General features: G+C 48.9%; 1 protein-coding gene and 1 long non-coding RNA gene across 4 annotated transcripts in view; one reads left to right on the top strand and one right to left on the bottom strand.

The window, feature by feature from the left end:
* The window catches only part of PLXNA2 (plexin A2), a 216,805-nt gene that overhangs the window by 7,843 nt on the left and 186,381 nt on the right, over positions 1-22,581 (top strand). The window contains exon 2 of the mRNA XM_055233595.1: positions 16,979-18,246. Coding sequence (XP_055089570.1) covers positions 17,014-18,246 — 1,233 coding nt within the window. The 5' untranslated portion in view covers positions 16,979-17,013. The remainder of the gene's footprint in view (positions 1-16,978; positions 18,247-22,581) is intronic.
* LOC134731950 (uncharacterized) overlaps positions 9,065-22,581 on the bottom strand; it is a 37,858-nt gene continuing 24,341 nt past the window's right edge. For 2 of the 3 annotated variants that reach the window (XR_010114694.1, XR_010114692.1), the window contains 2 exons: positions 12,434-14,342; positions 9,065-10,331 (listed from right to left, as the gene is read on the bottom strand). This is a non-coding gene — a long non-coding RNA (uncharacterized lncRNA). Of the gene's footprint in view, positions 10,332-12,433; positions 18,346-22,581 lie in introns of all 3 variants that reach the window. The other variant, XR_010114693.1, reaches the window with a different exon arrangement.

Here is a 22,581-nt window from a genome sequence, read left to right on the forward strand (position 1 = left end):
CTTTAAGGGAGAGAGGGTGGAAGGTTCAGGAGCAGAGGAAGGGGTGTGTAGAAAAGCCCTGCCTTGCCTTGTAGAGGCAGCAGGACCAGCGGGCAGACAGAAGTGGCAAGAGGGGATGTTGCCACTTTGAAGTGGTTTCCTGCTTCATAAAAGCAAAAGGCCTCAGCTGGGCTGGGTAAATATTACGTTGGCCTCTGACCTCCCACCTCCCCTGACTGCTCCCCCGGTTTCCCATTTTTTTCTCCTGAGGAACAAAAATACCTGAAGGAGAAGAGCCAATTTTTTGAATTTCACTGAGAACGGGGTTCTTAGTGGGAGCCGAGCCCAAGCCAGACAGGAAGACCCAGGGTCCTTCCCCGTCCACAGACAGGAGGACCCTCGTGAGGCAGCAAAGCTCTCGTTCCAGGTCTCCGCTCCATGTTTCAGGGCAGTGGTGTTTTCCAGGAGCAGGGCCGGCTGGGGATTTCACAGTGCCCCGACGACACTGACGCTCCACCCTCACTCCAGCCGCCTAAAACTTTCTAACAAGTCCCTTCACTCTCTGTGACGTTAAAACCCAGACTACCAGGTTTTCTGTAAGGCAAACACCCCGCCCCCTGAGGTTTATCTGTAAATGAACAAAATTCGAGTCTACCGCCCCACTCTGAGTGACCCACAGGGGGTCAAGTTCTTCAAGTTCTTCAGCTTTCTTAGCCTACAGACTTAGAGAGAAAGATCTGAACTGCATGGGGAGCTGGAAGCCCATCCCAGCACCCTCCTGCAGGAGGTTTAGGCCCCACTGAGATGGTTGAGAGCAGATGGTCAGGAAGAGCCTGGTGTGAAAGAATCAAACAGGAACTAAGTGCCTGCCTTCACACTTGTAGCCCTTCCCACTTCCTAAAGATTTATCACCTGTTGACCGGTGCGCACCCGCCATTTGTTCCCTGATCCCAGGAGGGAGATAAGAGGTTAATTACACTCTGGCAGAATTGGCTCCTGCCCCTTACCCAGCACCTCGGTTTCTCCATCTGTATAATGGAATGAATACTCAAGCACCTTCACTTGTCTTTGTTTCTGGAGCCAGGCCCAGGAAGAGGGTGTTAGGAAAGTTGGAAAAATGACAAGTGCTGGAAACAAGGAAAACTATTCTAAATTTTGGATCAGGTATAAGAAGTGAAACTAGGGTTATTTTCCCCCTCCCTCTCCAAATTTGTTTGGAATTTTCTGAGAAAAGTAAGATTTTATTTAAAGAAAATCTGTATGCTAAAGTATAAAGGGCTGAAGACTTGGTGGAGATGGGAAAGAGAGAAGAAAGCCAGTGGTAGCCCTGCAAGGAGACCACATTCAGGGCTTGTGGTCAGCATTTAGCCAGTGGGATTGGAATTTGAATTCTGACTTTGCCGCCCTTGGGTTTTTAGTGCCTTCAGAGCTCTAAGAGTGGACACGAATGACACTGTCATAGGATTGGTAGGTTGGCATTGCTATGGGAGTCAACCCTTCATGGAATAAGAAAACGCAGAGCTCATGGGCATCTGCCTGGCTGCAACAGGGCTTGCATCTCTCCTGCACAGAGTAGCTTTTACCCAGGCCCACACAGTGGATGTGAAACCCAAGTCCAAATTGGGTAAGTGCATTGCCCTGAGTCACACAGCAAGCTGCCATTCACTGCCCTCCAATTGCTAGGAGGTTTGTTTGCCCCAGCCTCACCCACCACACTCTCTTGATCTGCCCACTTAGCTACCTTTTCTTTTCAGTCTATTGTCCCCTGCACTGTGCTCAGTGACCTCCCCCATCTCTCTCTTCCTTGGTTTTGAGCAGACAGGCATCTCACGATGAAGCAGTATTCCCTGTGAGAACTGACCTCTCCTCTTCTCTTCCCATCTGCCGGCCCTTCCATGGTGCTGGGCAGTGTGGTGTCAAAAGACGCCCCCCTTTTAAATAGCTCCAACCAGCTTTCCTCCGTCCACAGCAAGCCTTGCTATTTGCACAGTCAATGGCTCTGGCAAGGCCAAGCTGCCCCTCCCTCCCCGAGAGGCACTGTTTGTGTTTCAGTCTTTATAGACCCAGCATTCACAACTTGAAGAGGCTGAGACAATGACCCAAGCAGCTGCCTGCAGACTGTGCTGGCTGGGAGGCGCAGAGAGCTCCAGTCTCACAAGGCTGCGAGGGAATGAGAGGCAGGGAGGGTGGGCCCCAGCCTGGATTTGCACACCATGCACCTGGGAGCATTCTCAGGCAGCTGTGGCTGACCTGGAGGAAATGAAGGGGGCTGGGATCCAGAGAACCTGGTCTAGGCCACCGGATTGACTTCCACTGCGGGCCCCCAGCTTCCTTGGCGAAGTTTTCCACCAACTGTGCAGTCCCTGGGGGCCAGGAAGAAAAAGCAGGGCCCTGGGGAAGCAGCCATGTCTGGCCTGGGGATGGGAAGAGGCAACATTTGTCTGCATAGAGAAAAATAGGAAGCTTCACCTGGGAGAAGAAAAAAAGATACATTCCTTGCAAGAAATTTTAAAGTTGGTGCAGCATAATTTCATTTGACTGAACAAGGGTTTATAGAATATCCATATACCGAGTATGATAGAGGGGAGACAAGTCATTGTCCAGTCTCTTGAGGAGGTTTCAACCTGGCAAGAGAGGGTATGCACACAAATCACCGTCCTACAAGTCACAAATAAATATTGCAAAAAGACAGAAGGAGAGAGATTAGCCAGAGCTATCCCAGCCTGGAAAGGGCTACTTAGGGAGGGAATGGGCTCTACAACATTTAGGGAATTCAAGCAGAGGCTAGAATATGGCCAGGTCTCAAGAAGAGATTCCTGCATAGAGCAGAAAGATATCGTAGCTGATAGCTGAGGTTTCCACCCACCCTAAATCTTCAAAGCTTGAGTTTCCCTCTTTGCTGCTAAGTAAATCCAAATTCAGTGGAGGAAAAGGCTCTGTTATGAAGTGGAGTGTCAGGTCCATATGATTGAATTCCAAAGTAAGTAAAGTTGGTTCTCACACCTTCAGGCCCATGGCAGCCTCCTCTGAGCAGGGTGCAAGAAAGGCTAGGCTGGGATTAGCCCTGGTCTCCTCTGGAGCCAGAATTCTCCTAATCATGTTAAAATTAGCACTCCCTCTGCAAGCAGGAGCAGACCCCTCTGAACTGAGATTTGGTCAATTCTCTGCTTGCACAGCTCTAACTTCTAATCATTGTCATAAACAGGATGGAAGCAGCTGCTCACTCCAGTCTATTATCAGCTTGGTTGGAGACAGAGAAATTTAAATGACAGTAAGATGCTTAGCAAAGAAACGAAAGTCAGTGTTAAAAATAAAGAAAACAAGACAGCTTGTTTCATCGAAATAGAAGGGTTATTAAACAGGCCTGAATTAATCAGTGATCTGCCACTGTCAAGAATTGAAGAGCAGCAGGGCCAGGGCTGAAAGCTGGGAGGAGATGGGTAAGGAGAGGAGTCAAGGCAGATAGGAGCCTTCTGCACTCTTGGGCTGGCTGCAGGGACTGCAGAGGTGCTTGGTCTTCAGAGGGGTTGCTGGCAGCTGCATTCTTTCCCACCATAAAGTGCCAGCTGGGGAGAGGGAGACTGGCACAGTGGTCTCTCCTTACAGATTTGTGCTTTTGGATCCTTTCCATCTGCCACCACCTGTGCAAGCCCCTGGGGCCATGTCCAGACCTCAGCCCCTCCCCATCCCTCCTTCCCACCCGCCAGAACTGGGCAAGAGCCAAATGGCATTCAGTGGATGGCCAGCAGCTCCCAGCCCCAGGACTTTTCCTCTAAACATTCACAGGGGGGTCCCCAAGAATTCAACTCTGAGTCACAGCTCCTTAGACCCCACGTCCATTCACAAAGAGTAGTAACAGGATATCCCCAACTATGGTCAGAGTATTGCTTATGTGCAGGCAGAGAGTATTCTCTTGAGTAAGTGATCTCTTCCAAGATATATCAGTTGGTGGCATCTGCAACGTCAGGCAGCAGAGAAGCCAAGTGACATGTTTGACTCCAGGACCCCCCAAGTCCAAGTCCCACTTTCACATCTGGTGCCTTTGCCAAAATATTCAACGTCAAATATACCTAAGTCCTCTCACCTGTAAACTGGTGGTGCGTATGCTGCTCCCAACCTCACCGGCTTGAGTAAGGGGTACATTAGCGGGATGACGCATGTGAAATTTTTAGGAAACTATAAAATCACTGCACAAATACTTGTTCATATTACAGTGGGGTCCCTTGCACACTCAGAACCAAACATCAGAAGAAAGATTTTTCCAAAGGGCATGAAATGCATCTGGGAAGAGAGCAGACAGACGTGCTCACACCTTCGCAGGGGCGTGGAGGGGAGGGCGGGTGGCCAGGCACATCTGTGTGCACATGTGCCTTCATCCGGTGTGGAACATGTTGGATCTTGAGTCAATCACTCCAGGATCATTTTCTTTGCTCCTTGACCTCCACATTCTTTCTCCTCACCCCTCCCTCCCGCTTCCCTCCTGGGTCCCTCCTGGCTGTTTACCCTTTTCCTGGCTTCTCTCTCACACCCCATTCATCATCCAGGGCCAGATTCTCACTCAGGGAGCTCTTTTCATCCCCTGCCCTAGGTCCTCCCTCCCCGGCCTGCCATTCCCACCCTGCTCCCTGTCAGCACATTCTTCTCCCTGTCTCAGCGTCTCTGAAAACTGCGCCCTTCACTCTCCCTCACAGTGGGCTGAGGGATCCGAGAGGTCCGGGGCTGGGCTGATAGCATCTCGAGGGTCTCAAATGTCTACTTCCTGTGCTCCTTCACCAAGGGGCTGATGCCACTCCAGGTGCTTAAGGGTCCTTCAGGCCGAGTGTCTGTACATCTTGGCACAGAAAAGACCTTTAAGTGGTCAGACCTCTGCCCAGAGTTCCAGCCACCGCTCAGTTTCCACATGCCCCTTTAATCCAGCTCCATGGCACTCCCCTTGCTTGGTGTGTGTAAGTGTGAGCGTGCCTGTTACTTAGGAAAGGCTGCCTGACAGCTAAGGATCTCTACTGCAAGAGCTGGGAGTCTCAGACAAAGAGAGAAAAATAATAGAAACTGCAGGTGGGAAGATACAGGGTGGGGACATAGCCTGCTTAAGAAGCTTCCTCCTGAAAAGGAGTTAGAGCTTTTTTATTGGAAGGCTGGCTGTTGGTTCAGAAAAGCACTAGAGAGAAAGAGAGGCAGGGAAAGACAAGGAAGGAAGAGGACCTTCAGCCTGTGTACTGAGGAGGACCTGTATGGGAAGGGCCCAGAGAATGCAGGGCCCCAGCCTAAGGAGCTGGTATCTCAGCATCTTCTCCTCCTCCTCAGGACCGGTTTTCCTCTTTCCTCCTCTACACCCTTCTGTGCTGCCACAGGTGCCTGGACAAACCAGCAAGAGCAACACAAGTGGTCCTAAATCACCCAAGGGCCATGAGAGGAGGGTGGCCTGAAATCATGGGACCACTGATAGAACTGGTGGGAATGACAACTCAAGACCTCAGGTCAGCATGGGGAGAAGGTGGACTAGCAGCATCCTGTTTCTTTCTCCCGAGAGAACTGGGTCTCGGGAGGTGGGTGCTGGGTCACCACGTTCTGCTGCACAATGATCACCACTCTCTCGAGCTAAAACAGAACCCTCAGAGTTTGTCACCATCATACAAGGCAGCCAAGGAGATGATGTCCTTGTACGGTGTTTCTCCAAAAGCAGAAACAAGAATAACTGGTGTTTACTTAGAGCTCTAGAGTTTACAAGACAATTTCACATCCATTATCTCATCGATTCTCACCGCAACCCTGTGAGGTGTCATTTTACAGCTAAGGAAAGTGAGGCTCCAAAAAGTTAAGTAACATGTTCAAGGTCACCGAACTCGTAAGTGATAGAATGAGACTTGAGCCCAGGTCCGTCTCCAAAGGCCAAGGTCTTTTCTCTGCGCCATCCAGCACTGTGAGTTTGACCTCCTTGTTGAAGACCCTGTTCTGGAACCTTCCAAGGGGACTTCCCTCACCCCACTCTGTTGATCACTTTATATTGTGAATTTGTTGTTTTTTATTATTATATGCTTTTTATGTGATCCATGATATTATATGGTTAGTGGCTCTGGAGCTCTCTTGCAAAGACTTTCCTGTGAAAGTCTGGATTATACATTCTTCAAAGAAGAATGTATCTTCCCATTCTTCTCCATCTTTCTTCCCACCTCACCCATCTAGCCTCACCCAGTGGGTTCAAGGCAAATAACAGCCAGGATCCTTCCTAAATCATTCACCTCCTTCTTCACTACCTCCTGAAGATCAGTCATGACAGATCCCTGAGCCAGGTGTATTAGTTCAAATCATTTCTTGAGGCCGACTAGCAGGGACAGTGTCCACTGAGGAAAAGCAAATAAGCACACCTGGGCCCCCCCTCACTGCTCTTGACAATTCAGGCTGAGCACAATACCGAGTGAAAGTTATCATGCTAGCCCTGCACGGATACCAAGAAGCACGAGATATTGTTCCTGCCTTCAAAGAGCCTCTAATTCAGTGGGGAGATAGGAAATAGTCACATAAAAAAGACAGCTCAATGCTGCAATGTAGTGTGTGCTAGAATCAGTGTGTGATTCTAGCCTCTCCACCTCCAATCTCCTTTCTCTCCTCCAAAGTCAATTAAAAACTGCTGGTTTCTAATGCTGTCTTACAAGCATTATTTTCAGGGAGGCAGCACGGGGATTCCTGGTGAAGAGCCCCGCCCTTTGAACTTTTGGGAACCCTAGCTTCTGGAAATGAGCAGTGCTAAAAAGTGCGCATCATCTGGCACTAATGGCCACTCTCCCTGAGACAGAGATGAAGCATCAGGGATTGGGAGTGATCCTCGTCCCTAGGGCACTTCAGTGGCCAGCCACGTGAGGCCACTGGAGGTAGAAAGGAAGGTCTGCAAAAGAAAGCAGGAAGTTCTCTCGCCTGGGTCTCCTGGGAGCCATTAACATTTTTCTTCAAGAAGAAAAAGATGTGGACAGCTATAAAGGAGAGTAAATGGGATTTTAGGGTTGGTTCATGGACCAAGAGTTGAAATGAATGCCTACTGCTTTGTTCTGGTTTTTTCTTACTCCCTCATTGTTCCTCCTTTTTCCTCCCAGTAGTATAAATTAGAACAGTGTCATTATTTTTGAAAACATTATGTTTAATGGCAGCATAATATGCCATTATATGGAGTAACTGTAATTTATTTAACCTTTTAGTTGAGTACTTTTTAAGCTTGCTCTCCTGCCCCATCTCAACCTTGAAGAGTCCCTGGCTCTCCCTTGTACAGTGAAGATTGGATGAGAGACATTTCCAGGCTCTTTGAAAATATCATTTGGAATTGCTCTGAAAGGCGGCTGCCAAGCTAGCAAGGCTCCTGCCACAAAACACCCCTGGGTTCCATCTGGTGCTTGATAACCACGACTCCTGTGTGCCCTACCCCAGCACTGCCTGGTTACCAAAATAAAGGATCAGCTCAGGGTAGACATAAATGGAACTGTGGAGCCTCAAGTTTTGACCTTCAACATAAAGTACTTGCCAAGTCTTACTAAACATTCTGGTGAGTTCTCCCAGACCAGTGATAAGAACGTTTGGCTGAAAAGTAAGTCTTAAAAATCTAGGCAGTGTAGAATAGTAGGGAAAGCATGGGCCTCAGGAATCTTGGCTTCTTAGCTGATACTCGTCACGTTAGCCTTCCTGAGATTACATTCCTTCATCTGTGAAATGGGGATAGTCATGCTCACCTTGCAAGCTAATCACACAACTATGGATAGCATATACAGGGCATGTAGCATAGCGTGCCATGTAGCAGGTGGTTAATAAATAATAATAATAGTAGCTACTCTTTATTGTTTTTTTTCCAGAAAATAAATGAGAGTTGCTAGTAATTTGCTACTCGTGGTCATTAGAGTATGAGGTCTCCTAACATGAATCTTGACTTGGCTTAGCAAAGCCATATGCCTACTTTTATTTCCTTTTCCTGCCTTTGGAAGGAGCCTGAGAATTCCTTTTTTTGTCCTTTAATCCCAGAATGTCTACCAGAACAGCAACTCAATTGATAAGATGGTTTAAATAGGGTCCTGTTAGAATCAGGGAAGAGGTGGGATGACCTTTCTCGGACTCCCTTAGCACAGAAGGCTGGAGTGCCCCCACAGCCTGATTCTCATAGCATCAGAGCCCTGCTAATTTGGAGAAATTCTTTCTGACCCAGCGGGGAGGTGGCCATGGCAAAGCAGGGCTCCTTCCTGACCCTCCCCCAAAGGGGGTTGAAGAGGGCAGAGCCTAAGGAAGGGGGAGCAGGGGATGGGGTGGCAGGGAAGGCAGCTGCTTGAAATTGATTGCTCTTGTAGTTTAGTTTATACCATGCGGCTCTCTCAGCTCTGCCCGGGTGGCGACCTTTAGATAATAAAGGGAATTCTGGGAGATTTCTGACAGGCCCATGACATATGGGGCAGGTCTGCAGGGTCAGGCGGTGTATCTCCCTGCTCCTGGCCCCAGGGTAATGAATCTTGTTTTGACTTTGCAAAGCCAGCTCAGCCAGTGCCCCAGAAAGCAACAGAGCCCCCGCCAGCCCCTCAGATGAGTGCACATCTTGGAACCCTTCATAATTCAGGGATACAACTCCAACCTTTTATAGCCTGTGAGTGGAGAGGACAAACACTGCATGTTTTGCTAAGGCCCTGAGAGAGCTGGTGTGGTTTCCAGGGCTTGATCAGAGCCTACTGGGAGACCTGGGGAAAAAAAACAACAGAAATCTCTCCCTGACGTTAAAAGCACTGGTCCCAGGACAGGGCCTGTGCCTGGAGGAGGAGCTGGGGTGGGAGTAGGGGAGATCTCTCCCTGGGGTCCGGCAAGTGGCAGATTCACTCTTCTGGGCAGGAGAAGCAAAAAAAGGGTAGGGTCCACTCTGCAGGAAAAGCAGAAATCAGCACATCCTAATTCTCATCCTGAAGCTATCAGGGGCAGAGCGCAAGTGAGTTCTCTGGGCTACTGTTTTCTGGGCTGGGTGAAGGCAGCAGGAGTCAGCAGCTCCTGACTGTTGAGTTTGAGTGCCTTTCTCCTCCCTGCTATATTAGTTTGCCAGGGTTGCTATAACAAAGTATCACAGACCAGGTGGCTTAAACAACAGAAATTTATTTTCTCCAAGTTCAGAAACTGGGAAGTCCAAGATGAGGATGTGGGCAGAGTTGATTCCTTCTGACGGCTGTGAGGGAAGTTGCTGTTCCAGACCTCTCTTCTGAGCTTGTAGATGGTCAGATGAGGATGTGGATGTCTCTTTACATCACCTGGCCTCTGTGGGTGTCTGTCTCAGGCTCCACATTTCCCCCTTTTTATAAGGACACCAGGTCATACTGAATTAGAGCCTACCCTAGTGACCTCATCTTAACCGGATTACCTCTGTAGAGACCCTGTCTCAGGGACAGGCACCATGGCTCATGCCTGTAATCCCAGCACTTTGGGAGGCCAAGGCTGGAGGATCACTTGAGCCCAGGAGTTCAAGACCAGCCTGGCCAGCATCGTGAAACCTCATCTCTACAAAAAAAAATGAAAAATTAGCCAGGCATAGGCATGTGCCCGTGGCCCCACAGATCCCTGTGGTTCCTAAGGCTGATTTGAGAGGATAGTTTGAGTCCAGGAGGTGGAGGCTGCAAGGAGCTGAGATCACACCACTGCACTCCAGCCTGGGAGACAGAGAGAGACCCCGTCTCAAAAAAACCAAACCAAAACAACAGTAACAAAAGACACCGTCTCAAATAAGAACACATTCTGAGGTACTTAGGGTTAGGCTTCAACACAGGAATTTTCAGGGGACACCATTCAGCCTTTAACTCAATCCCTCACTTTCTTGCTAGTACCCAGCCCCTGCACTTGTGTCCCATTACCCTGCCTCTGTCCACCATTGCAGAGATGGAGGGTCCCTCACTGTCACGCACATATGTAAGATCCAAGGGCCCTGTCCAAAGCTGAGAGCCGCACACGGCTCCCCTCTCACAGCCCCTGCTGCCTCACCCCCTGGAGTATGGGTTCTTTCCTTATTACTGATGGGGATTGTGAGAGCCTCCCCAAATTTCCATCTCTTACTCCTTGGTTATTGGAGTGTGGATGTAGTTTATCCCACCTGTGAAAGGAATCGCATATATGAAGATAAGCAGGAGATCCATCTTCTCATAGTAAGAGAGGGTGACTGGGTAGAAATTGTCACCCAAATTTGTCTTGACACCTCCTGGAGGGGCCACAGTGTCATCTGTGTCACCTTCTAAGAGAAGGCTGCCAAGGGTGCATGCAGGCAGAGACCTGTTTTCCTCCCCTCTCTCCTCTCACCTTCCTTCTTCACTGTGGGGCAAGGTATAGTCACCTCGCTTCACAAAACCGCACAAAGTCTAGGGAAAAAATGACATTCGATTAATGAAGCAAACGCAGCTGGTACAGAAGTGACATCTAAATTGTTCCTTTGGTCCCGTTATTTTCCATAGGAAATTCTTTCTCTCCTCACCCCTCTCCCCCTTTTCCCTTTAAACCGCGTGCATAAAATACGCTAATAACAATCTTCGGTGTCTGCGTGAGTGACAGCTGAAATAAGAAAAAGACTAATCGTACCTCCTGCAGCCCTGTCACATGGAGATGAAATGAGTCTCTCTCCCCACCCTCTCCCTGCTCCCCACCCCCTCGCCCCCACTCTCTCCTCTCTCTTGGTTCTCAATGAGAATCATGGGCATTTGAATAATAATATTATAGACGCCATCAGGGTGACAGTGGGGAAAAAATCAGCTCAAACCCATGATTATTCCTTCACTCTAATAATTATTTAAATACCAGATAACTCCTTTCACTCTAATTGAGGCCTTTCAGCCGCCGGCATTACCCGGGGCTTTCGCGTTCGCCCTCTTGCTCACCTTGTGCTACCCAACGTGCCTGGACTACCTCTGAGGTCGGTGTTAGACAGAGCGACGCCCAGAATGCTTGCATGTACAGCTGCACGAGGGATATGAAGACAGGTCCTTCAGTAGCATTCCACCCACAGGGACAAGACAGGGCCTCAGACTCTCACATTTAGACAATTTTATTCTCACAGAAATCTTAAACCAAAAGGAGCCTTCTGAGATCATTGGGACCGATCCCCTGCCTCTAGGTAAACTGATTCCTAGACAGTTTCCAGGAAAATTCAGTATCAGAAAATTTCAGAATCTCCTTGGCAGGATGCTCTGGAGATCCTCTCCAGACCAAATGTCCCCCTTAATATCTAACTTTAGTCCCTTCTGCTGTAGCTCTAACTCTTTGGGAAGAAGGAGCTTTCTGTGCATAGAGTAAATCTGACCTGTCCGTGGGGTTGTGGCAGAGGACACCATAGCCCCCAAGTTACAGCATAGGTGACGGTCCTGAGTATGACATTTGCCTGGGCCTGCCTGGGCCTAGAGGAGGACAGAGGCAATCATTCTCCCCAAGGGGGAAAGGAGCCATTCGGACATGTGTCTTTCATTCATTCTGCCCCTTAATCTGCCCTTCTTTGAATCTGCCCTGAGCACCTGGACAACCTCGCTGTCCAGGCCTAATGCCACACTCACTTCTGCGTATCTTGGGGCTACCATCAAAGCATCTACTTTCCCCAAAACAGGACAGCATGAAGGGAAAACATAACTAACTCCCAGGACCCTTCCACCTACAATGGAGGAAGCGCCTGCGTTTTTGTCACGAGGTCTGGGTTCTGACTGCAGCCTGTTTCTGACTCATTTTGAGTTGCCCTGGTCAATTTGTTTCCTTTCTGTGGGCTGTGGTGTCTTTCATATTAAAAAAAAAATAGTGGGTTGGAATAATCTTATAATCTCCCTCAGCATTCATCCAAAGTTCCTGCTTTAAAGGCACTACTCATTAGAAGGAAGAACTGAAGGAGAAGACGGACTCCTCTCCGTCATGGGAAAGGAAGGAGGCTAAGTGACTTCCAAGAACAGCTGCTAACTTCCCTGATTTCACAGCCCTCATTTTCATGCTCATCTTTTCCCTACCACCATCTGGCTCCTCAGGGTGTGTGAGCCCCCTAGTAGGTGCAGTAGAAAAAGTAGGCACCCTTTGCTGTTATTGTTATGAAAACTATCAGCTCCAGGATGGTGCTGGAGGTGATGATGATGTTGATGACAGCGTTGTTAGGAATGGAGTTGGTGGTGATAGTGGAGCTACAGATGGGCCCACGGTTATGAGAGCTACTAACAGGAACTTTGACTCAATTTGGCAAAATCGTATTTCAAATCTAAATTCTCTTTCCACCAGCTCCTTTTGCTATAAGGGGAAGCCAAGTGGAAACGTAGAGGCACGTGCACCCAGATCTCCTGAAAAGGGCAATAGGAGAGGGTAGCAGGGAGGAGAGAATCCTCTACTGAGCTGAACTGGAAACGCCTGATTGTCATTTCTTCCCTGCTTTGCCACTGACGCCCACAGCAGCTGATCAGGAAGGTATCAGATGCCTTCACTAGCTGTCACTAACACCTACCTCTTGAATCCTGATCGGGGAGATGGTGTCATCAGGCCCTCCACATAAAATATTCAGTGGCACTTGCTTCCCAAAGAGGCAAGCATGGCCTCTCCTTGGCATCAGGAACGCTCCAAGTTACATGTCCTGGGAGAGTCTGTTGTTTAGGCAAGAGTCCCGGAGCAGCATACCTGCTTTGAGACTTGGAGTAGGAGAGAGGGAAACTGGTAGAACAGAGACTAGACAAGTTTTGGCTCTTAAGAATGCATGTAACAAGTGACTTCATGCACTAGACAGAGAGGGATGCGACAGAAAGACGAAAGCATCATTATTAAGAGAAAACCCCTGAGGTTGACACTAGCAGAAAATTGGGGATAGGAGGAAGTCGTACTAGGTATGCAAAGTCATATGCATGTTTGTTTACCAGTGTCTACCAAACTGAGGATGGGAAATTCATCCTAAGACAGATGATGGGATGGATGGAGGTGTGGAGCTAGAAATAATGACAAACAAATTGCTAATAACAAAGGCTAATGTATCTTAAACACTTAAGATGGCCATGAACTGTTCTAAGTGCTTTATATGTATTAGCTGATTTCATTGTAATAATCCTACGACGTAGCTACTAGTACTAAACCTATTTTATATAGATAGTTAGATAGAATAGAACGGCTAAGTACCTTGACCAAGTGTACGCAGCTATAGGCTCCATTTGCATCCAGGCACCTAAGTTCAGAGCTCATGCATTTAACTGTTATATCACACTGCCTCTCACCAGAGCCACAAAGGTGGGCTCCGTCCCTCCTTACTCAGAATGTGGATAGGAGGTCTGATCTTTGCCCACTGGGCTCTGCTTGGAACAGCCACTTAGTCACATCAATTTGGCATAGAAAGATGAAAGCTCTCAACGTGCCCTTGAAGTCAGCTGTCTTTATGAAGGCCACACTCCCAAGGTGGGGTGCAAACCTCTCCTCACTGCAGGAGACTGTGCCTCCTCTTGACTCCAGTGTCCAATGACAGCTGCTCCCAGGTGGGCGGTCCCTGAGTCCTGTGAGATGAATTCACTTGGCTGGTTACCAGGAGTGGCCTGTCCCAAAGCAAATGCTGCATGAGGGTGAGAGGAAAACAGCCCAGCTGGAGTGGTCTGTTTAGAACTACTGGCCTGAAAAAAAAAAAAAAAAAAAAAAAAAAGCTCCTGGCCTAATCAGCCTCTCCAGGTTGGAGCAAAAAACCTCAGCTGCTACTGGAATCACAGACTCCAGGAACTGAAGGAACTAAGCTTCGAGGTAGCATTTTATCTGAAAAAGGAAATCTTATAGGTTGACTAATTCAAATACCTTTTGTTTTAAGATCAAGAAATAGGCTCATGGAAATGCTAGACTGGTCTAAAGTGAGTGACACTATAATTCATGAGTCACACAGGCAGAATGGGAACCCAGGGTTCCTGAGTCTCCCACCTTTCTTCCTGCCCTGTGACCTCATGCCTTCTAGACATCAGGACAGTTTTCTCATTTTCAGTCTAACTCTCAGGATCCTGTGTTTCCACCAGCCTTCCTGCAGTCTGCGGAGAGGCTATATTGGGACTTGTGCAGTAGTATGACAGAGAAGATCACCTTGGATCTATTTTTTTCCCTTGCCACATGCTTCCCAGACTGAGCTCTGTCACTGGGTCGGGGAGGCCTAGGGATCAAAGGCACACCCACAATGTTCATCTCATTGTGGGTGGGAAAGGAAGAATATAAGCAAAAAGAGAAGTCAAGAGCTGTGGCAGGATTTCTGAAGTGCCATCTCCTGTGGAGTCTTCAAAGATAATAACAGGCCAGGTGCAGTGACTCACACCTGTAATCCCAGCACTTTAGGAAGCCAAGGCGGGTGGATCACGAGGTCAGGAGATTGAGAGCAGTGTGGCCAACATGGTGAAACCCTGTCTCTACTAAAAATACAAAAAAAAAAAAAAATTAGCCAGGTGTGGTGGCACGTGCCTGTAGTCCCATCTACTCTGGAGGCTGAGGCAGGGGAATCTCTTGAACCAGGGAGGCGGAGGTCTCAATGAGCTGCGATCGTGCCACTGTACTCCAGCCTGGGCGACACAGCAAGACACTGTCTCAATCATAATAATACTAATAATAACAAAAACTAACATAAGTGCTCACTGTGTGCCTGCAACCATGCTAAGAGGTTGGTCTCTATATTGTCTCATTTACTGTCATGACACCTTGAAAGGTACATGCTGTAGTTATTCCCATTCTACCAGAAAAGGACATGAGACTTGCCCTAAATCCCAAATTTGTTCCCAAATTCTGTCTAACAACAACAAAAGCCACTCACTACTCAAACTGTGTCTTGGGAGGATGCCAAGCAGGGAGGTGAGGTGGCTGATCTTAACTGCATACCATGTCCTTCCATGTTATCTCTGCTGCCAGGACCCCCTTCCTCCCCTCGCGGCTCCTCAAGAGGGAACCACTCTCCACCTGGAATCCAAGGAGATTTTCTTCCCAGAGACAGGGGCAGAGAATGGCCTCTTGCAATTCCCCGTCCAGCTGGAGAATTTAAGGATTCTGTTATTTCCTTTCCACAGCTCCTCTTCAGGAATTCACGTCCTGCTACCGGCCTCAGGACATAGCTAAAAATAACCTCTGGTTTCCAAACTGAAAGCTCTGTCTGTTGGGAGGCTTTGCCGGTGTGCGCCTGGGGCCGGAAGGGCTGTGTCGGAGTAGCTGAGGTCAGCCTGGGTCTCATGCCGGTGTTGCCTTCCTCTTTCCAAGGAAGCCCAGGGCCTCATGAGTCACCCCGAACACCCTGGGGAAGTCGAGTTGGAGGAGGGAGTTAGGTGGGACCTACTGTGGCACCATGGTGGCTGCCAGGCCGAGGATGCAGAACTGAACAAGAGGAAGGGTCGTTCCTAAAGAAACTCTAGGGGATTCTCTAAGTGGTGTCTGTTCTAATTATAACCCAATCCAGCCGGAATGGGGAGTTGAGGGACAAAGGCCTCTCCTAAGCTGCCTTGGAGCAAACTCTCCATCCTTCGGGTGTTTCCATCCCTGCCACCTTATGTGCCCAGAGTTCTGTCTGGACTTGCCTGAGAAGGTTGCTGGATGATCTGTCCCGCTGAGAAAAGCTTTCCCTGCGGGACAGCTCGCTGCCTTCTCCTCCTGGTGCCACAGTCACTTCCCACTGTTCCTCTCCATACGTCCAGGCAGTACCATGACAGTGATGGAACAGGCCCTGCTCTCTGACCTCCAGGTCCTGCTCTCTGACATCCAGGCTCTGCTCTCTGACTTCCTGCCCCTGGCCCAGCCTGCCCCTGGCTACAGGCTGTCCTCAGGAGCCCCACCTTGCCCCTCTGGGCAGCTTCCTTGGAACAAGGAAGAGTAAGCACCAAGGCTGTGGAAGCAGAGGAGCCTTAAAGCCTGGGAGTCGGGAGGCAGGGGGAAGAGTAAAGGAGTCAGGGCTACAGACTGGGCTTCAAGCATGGCCCACTGAGGCCCACGGGTGATTTCATAGATGCTGAAACAGTCAGGAGGCCCCAGCAGTGCCTGAAATGAGACTGAACCTCACCTCACCACCGTTTGCTGCTCCCCACATTCTCCCAAACCTGGTACCCCTGCCCCAGGTGGCTGAAGCTGGACTCAGCCAGCCAGTAACCCCTAGCAAGGAGACTGGTTCTCTGTGTGTCCTGGCTCCCCATGTGCTCTGCCTGCAGAGAGGCAGAGGTTGAAGCAATTTCCTGAGGACCTGGCTGCCTGGCAGCGGCTGGGTGTCCACCTTGAGAAGGATGGGGGGATCTCAGGAGACCTGCCTGTCTCCCGAGGGCTTTTCAGGCTCTGGAATGGCACATGTGGGAATCCCAGTCTTGTTGGCTACAACATTTTTCCCTTTCCTAACAAGTTCTAACAGCTGTTCTAACAGCTAGTGATCAGGGGTTCTTCTTGCTGGAGAAGAAAGGGCTGAGGGCAGAGAGGGGCACTCTCACTCAGAGTGACCAGCACCTCGCCTCTCTGTGGATAACAGAGCATGAGAAAGTAAAGAGTTGCAGTGGAGTGAGGTGATGGAAGTCTAAAATAGGAAGGAATTTTGTGTGCAATATCAGACTCTGGGAGCAGTTGACCTGGAGAGCTTGGGTGGGGGGTTGGGGGGTGCCTGCCTAACAAGCTTTCAAAAAACAGGAGCGATTTCCACTAGACTGGGATAAGATGTGCCGGTTGGGTGGGGAAGACTGGGTTTAGTCCTGACACCGGATTGACTGGCTGGGTGAACTTCAACAGCCTTTTAACCTCTCTGAGAGATGAAAACGATGGCTTAAGAGGCCAGAAATAGAGACGCTTTGTAAAATAAAATTTTTTAAAAAGCAAGTATTTTACAGTGTAAAGGCTAGAGACCAAAATAGATAACAGGATTCCCTGAACATTCCTAAGAGGGAGAAAGTATGTTAAAAATAGAAAAACCAAAATTCAGAAGGAAGAGATTCACAGAGCTAAACCAGGATGGGGACCCTGGGTCAGGCCAGCCTCTTTGCTCCTCCCGGAACTTATTTTTGGTCTGACCACTCTGCCTTGTGTTTTGCAGAATCATGTGAGGGCCGACCGGGGAAGGTGGAGCAGATGAGCACACACAGGAGCCGTCTCCTCACCGCCGCCCCTCTCAGCATGGAACAGAGGCGGCCCTGGCCCCGGGCGCCGGAGGTGGACAGCCGCTCTGTGGTCCTGCTCTCAGTGGTCTGGGTGCTGCTGGCCCCCCCAGCAGCCGGTATGCCTCAGTTCAGCACCTTCCACTCTGAGAATCGTGACTGGACCTTTAACCACTTGACCGTCCACCGAGGGACGGGGGCCGTCTATGTGGGGGCCATCAACCGGGTCTACAAGCTGACGGGCAACCTGACCATCCAGGTAGCTCATAAGACAGGGCCAGAAGAGGACAACAAGTCTTGTTACCCGCCCCTCATCGTGCAGCCCTGCAGCGAAGTGCTCACCCTCACCAACAATGTCAACAAGCTGCTCATCATTGACTACTCTGAGAACCGCCTGCTGGCCTGTGGGAGCCTCTACCAGGGGGTCTGCAAGCTGCTGCGGCTGGATGACCTCTTCATCCTGGTGGAGCCGTCCCACAAGAAGGAGCACTACCTGTCCAGCGTCAACAAGACGGGCACCATGTACGGGGTGATTGTGCGCTCCGAGGGTGAGGACGGCAAGCTCTTCATCGGCACGGCTGTGGATGGGAAGCAGGATTACTTCCCGACCCTGTCCAGCCGGAAGCTGCCCCGAGACCCTGAGTCCTCAGCCATGCTTGACTATGAGCTACACAGCGATTTTGTCTCCTCTCTCATCAAGATCCCTTCGGACACCCTGGCTCTGGTCTCCCACTTTGACATCTTCTACATCTACGGCTTTGCTAGTGGGGGCTTTGTCTACTTTCTCACTGTCCAGCCCGAGACCCCCGAGGGTGTGGCCATCAACTCCGCTGGAGACCTCTTCTACACCTCACGCATCGTGCGGCTCTGCAAGGATGACCCCAAGTTCCATTCATATGTGTCCCTGCCCTTTGGCTGTACCCGGGCCGGGGTGGAATACCGCCTCCTGCAGGCTGCTTACCTGGCCAAGCCTGGGGACTCACTGACCCAGGCCTTCAATATCACCAGCCAGGACGATGTACTCTTCGCCATCTTCTCCAAAGGGCAGAAGCAGTATCACCACCCGCCCGATGACTCTGCCCTGTGTGCCTTCCCTATCCGGGCCATCAACTTGCAGATCAAGGAGCGCCTGCAGTCCTGCTACCAGGGCGAGGGCAACCTGGAGCTCAACTGGCTGCTGGGGAAGGATGTCCAGTGCACCAAGGCGGTAAGGAGGCACACACCTCACTCTGCTCCTGCTCCGTGACACAGGTTCCAACCTTTCTGTCCATGCCCTGGGGCAGCCTGCTCCCACACCACCATGGGCCTCAAATGAAAGAGGTTTTCAGACTCAGGTTATCAGGTGGTAACCAATAACGCAGGGTCTTACCAGATACTTGGGATATGTGTGTTGATTTGTTGTCATTTCAAATATATGTATTGAGTGCCTACATCACATCAGGTGCTATTGTAAATGCTGCAGGCTTCAGCTGTGAACCATACAACCCTACAAAGCTCACTGCCCTCATGGAGATTACATGCTAGTTGGATGAGACAAATGAACACATAATATATGTTAGTTTGCCAAATGGTGACAATGGCTCTAGAGAAAAATAAACAGGGAAGGGGGAGAGACGGTAGCTGAGAGGACCGACTCACTGAGAACGTGGTGTCTAAGCAGACTGAGGATGGGAAGAAAGGGAGCCATGCAAGTGTCCAGAGAAAGCATTCCAGAGAGAGAGAAAGGGTGAGGAGAGTGCGCAAAGAATTCAGGGCGTGCCTGGAGTGTCTGAGGAATAGTAAGGAGGCCACTGCAGCCAGATCAGAGTATGTGAGAGAAAGAGCAGTGGGTGATGGGGTCCATCAGAAGTAATGAGGACCAGGTCATGTACACACAGAGCAGTAGGCCACCGTGGTTCCTAGTGAGGGGGTCAAGTGGAGATCGGAAATCTAAGTCAGAGGAGAGGGAAGGGAGTCTGGCTTGACCAATTGATGGAAAACTGGAGAAGAATCAAGAGTGTGGGCAAAGGCAAAAGAGGAGGGGACGAAAAGCTCAGAATCCAGACCTGAGGAAAGCAGAGACAAGAAAATCAGTGGCAAGCACTGCCCTGTCAGAGGCTCATGGTGCTGGCATCAAAGCATTCACGATCCACTCTTCCTTCAATCATTCATCCAACCATCCAACCATCCATTCATTTATCTATCCATCTCTCCTGCATCCATCCCCTTTCCTTCCCACCTTTTATTCTCCTATCCATCTATCCCTCCTTCCTCCTTAGCTCTCTCCCTCCATGCATCTCTCCATCCATCCATCCATCCATCCATCTGTTCATCCATTTACCTATCCCTCCATTCATCTGTCCCTGATCTTTCCCTTCATTTCTTTCCTCCATCCCTTCATCCATCTCTTTATCCACTCACCCCTCTTTTTTCCTCCCTTAATCTGCGCCTCTATTTCTTTATCTATCCATCATCAATTTGTCTACCTAGCCCTCCATCTATCCGTTCATCCCTCTCTTTATTCATCCACCATCATCCATCTACTCATCCCTCCATTCATTTACAAGTAGTATTGAAGATCTTCTGAATGCCTGGCACTGTAGTAGGCACTGGGGATGCAAACATAAAAAGACATGATAAGCTGGTTGCGGTGGCTCACACCTGTAATCCCAGCACTTTGGGAGGCTAAAGTGGGCAGATTGCTTGAGCTCAGGAGTTTGAGACCAGCCTGGCCAACATGACAAAACTCCATCTCTACAAAAAATCCAAAAATTAACTGGGTGTGGTGATGTGCACCTGTAGTACCAGCTACTCTGGAGGCCGGAGCATGGGAGGTGGAGGTTGCAGTGAGCCAAGATCGCACTACTGTACTCCAGCCTGGGTGACAGAGTGAGACCCTGTCTCAGAAAAAAAAAAAAAAAAAAAAAGATATGATCACTACTCTCACAGATCTTATAATCTAGTAGAGGGAAGAGAGAGAGAGAGAGAGGGAGAGCTAGAGACAGCTGGCAACATAATGTAGTGGCTCAGAGTTTGAGCTTTTGAGACAAAAGCCAGGGTTCAAATTCAATCTGTGTTTCTTCCTGCCTTCTTCAGAAGCACCTTAGCATCTCTACATTCTCATCTGTGAGATGGAAATGATAATGCCCAGCTCATGGGATGATCAGATGAGATAATACATGGAGAGATTAGCACCATACCTGGAAATGTTAGGCTTATCATTACACGGGGAGTTAACAGGGAGTGTGAGAAGTGCAAAAGTAGGTTTCTTGTACACAGTGCTGAGGGCTCTGGATCTGCAACCTAGAAAAAAATATATGAGCCGGGCGCGGTGGCTCACGCTTGTAATCCCAGCACTTTGGGAGGCCGAGGCGGGCGGATCACGAGGTCAGGAGATCGAGACCACAGTGAAACCCCATCTCTACTAAAAATACAAAAAATTAGCTGGTCGTGGTGGTGGGCGCCTGTAGTCCCAGCTACTCGGAGAGGCTGAGGCAGGAGAATGGCGTGAACCTGGGAGGCGGAGCTTGCAGTGAGCCGAGATTGTGCCACTGCACTCCAGCCTGGGTGACAGAGCGAGACTCCGTCTCAAAAAAAAAAAAATATATATATATATATATATAATATATGAGACCAAGGGGCCCATATGGCTACCTTCTGAGTACTCTAAATTGAAGGTGTCTGCCATTGGGACCAAACACCAGTACTTGAAGCAAGAAACCATCATTCCAAGGCTACGCTTCTATTCCTGTCATCATTTGCTTGGTGTGGTAGAAGAGTCGTGGTTAAGGCTTTGAAGTAAAACAGTTGGGGATTAAAAACCAGTCCTACCACTTACTCCTTGTGTGACTTTGGGCAAGTTATGCACCTGGTCTGAGCTGTAAGTTTTTCATCTTTAAAATAGAGATAATATTGTCTTCTTTTCATGGTTATTATGAGGATCAAATGGAAAATTTATGTAAAGTGCTTAGCACAATACATGGAACATAATAAGCATTCAATAAATGGGCAGCTATGATTATTAATATTAATCACAGTAGTAAAGAGCCAGGTATTTTCTTAGTTATCTTACTGTTGTAAAATGAGGAAGCTGGACTAGATAGTCTCTAGTTTTTTTTTTTAACGCCAAAATTTTATGGCCACTGGCCCTAACCAATGGGGAGAGGTGGAGAGGAAATGTAACCCTCTGTAAGGGTTAAATGCTTGCAGAGTCCAGCCTAGTTCCCATAACTCAGAGGGGGCCTTGTCAGGAGGAAACTGCTGATTCCTGCCTGCTTCTGAGCCAGAGGAAAGAGGAAGATGACACTCTTCTCTGCTCCAGAGCAGAGGGACAAGCCTGGGCTAGTTACAAAAGGATAGCAAAGGCACTGGGAGAGAGGTGACAGTGAGTGGGGCCAGGACCTTAGAGTGGAGAGCCCCTTGCCTCCACCCCTTCAGCACCACACCCTTCTGGTGCAGGGGCTGCAAGAGGAATGGCCCCTTAAAGACCCTGACATTCCAAAGGACCAAGACCCAGGGACCCAGAAATATTTTGGTGGCCTTAGAGGGGAATAGGATAAATGAAAGAAGCTGTGGTCCCAGAGCTTGATTTTAACATGACTCTGGAATAACATGGAAATCTCAGATCAAAAATTTGAGCTCTGATCCCAGAAAAGGGAGGAAGAAGGGGGTTACCACTCATTGAATAGCAGCTAGTCCTAAAGGCTAAGCTTGGCAGTTTAAGTATTATCTCACTTGCTCCTCACAATGACCCCATAAAGCAAGAGTCATCTTCCCCGTTTTACAGATTAAAAAACAAAGACTCACAAAGACTAAGTTGCTCAGATCTCCACGGCTGTAAGTGATAAAGCGGGGATTTGAATTTAGTTCAGCTGTATTACTTCTTAGTCCAGTCTCTCTCTATTGAGCCCTTCTGTTTCCAAGGAAAGCCATGCACCAAGCTCTCACCATTTGAGCAAAAGTAAAGGCGCATCAGGTGTTTGGGAATATCTGACAATATATTGAAAAACAACTTGAGGAGAAAAGAAATTCCAGCCAATCCTAAGGGCTTAGCCTGAGAATAAATCTTTTTTTTTTTTTTTAAATAGTTCTGGAGATTCTAGAATCAATAAGACAGTAGCAAAATCTAGGATTACCAGGTTTTTGCTTCTGTCATCATTTCTCGAAGGCTGACTTCTGTGGCCTTACCAGCCCTGCAGAAAGTGGGAAAGAACTGGAAGCCATGAAATTAAGGACTTTTAGAGCTCAAAGGAAGCTTGACAATTACCTGCTCCAATACTTTTACTTTACAGATGAGAAAACTGAGGCTGAGACATGGTACATGATGTATCAAGGTCACACAGCTGGTTTCAGTAGAGAAAGGACTAAAATCTGGATCACTTTCATCTTAGCCAGGACAGTAACTGCCTGTAGTGTAGGGATGAGATGAGGAAGAGAAGTACAAAATGTAAAAAGTGTAGCTGATAATTCTGACCTGCCTTTCTAGGGAGCTAGAATTCCCGTGGTTGGCTCCAGTGATGTGCTGGTAAATATTAAATAGCTGGCTCTATGCAGGCAGGGGAGG

The sequence above is a fragment of the Symphalangus syndactylus genome, chromosome 19 (assembly GCF_028878055.3).
Source record: "Symphalangus syndactylus isolate Jambi chromosome 19, NHGRI_mSymSyn1-v2.1_pri, whole genome shotgun sequence".
Classification (NCBI taxonomy): domain Eukaryota; kingdom Metazoa; phylum Chordata; class Mammalia; order Primates; family Hylobatidae; genus Symphalangus; species Symphalangus syndactylus.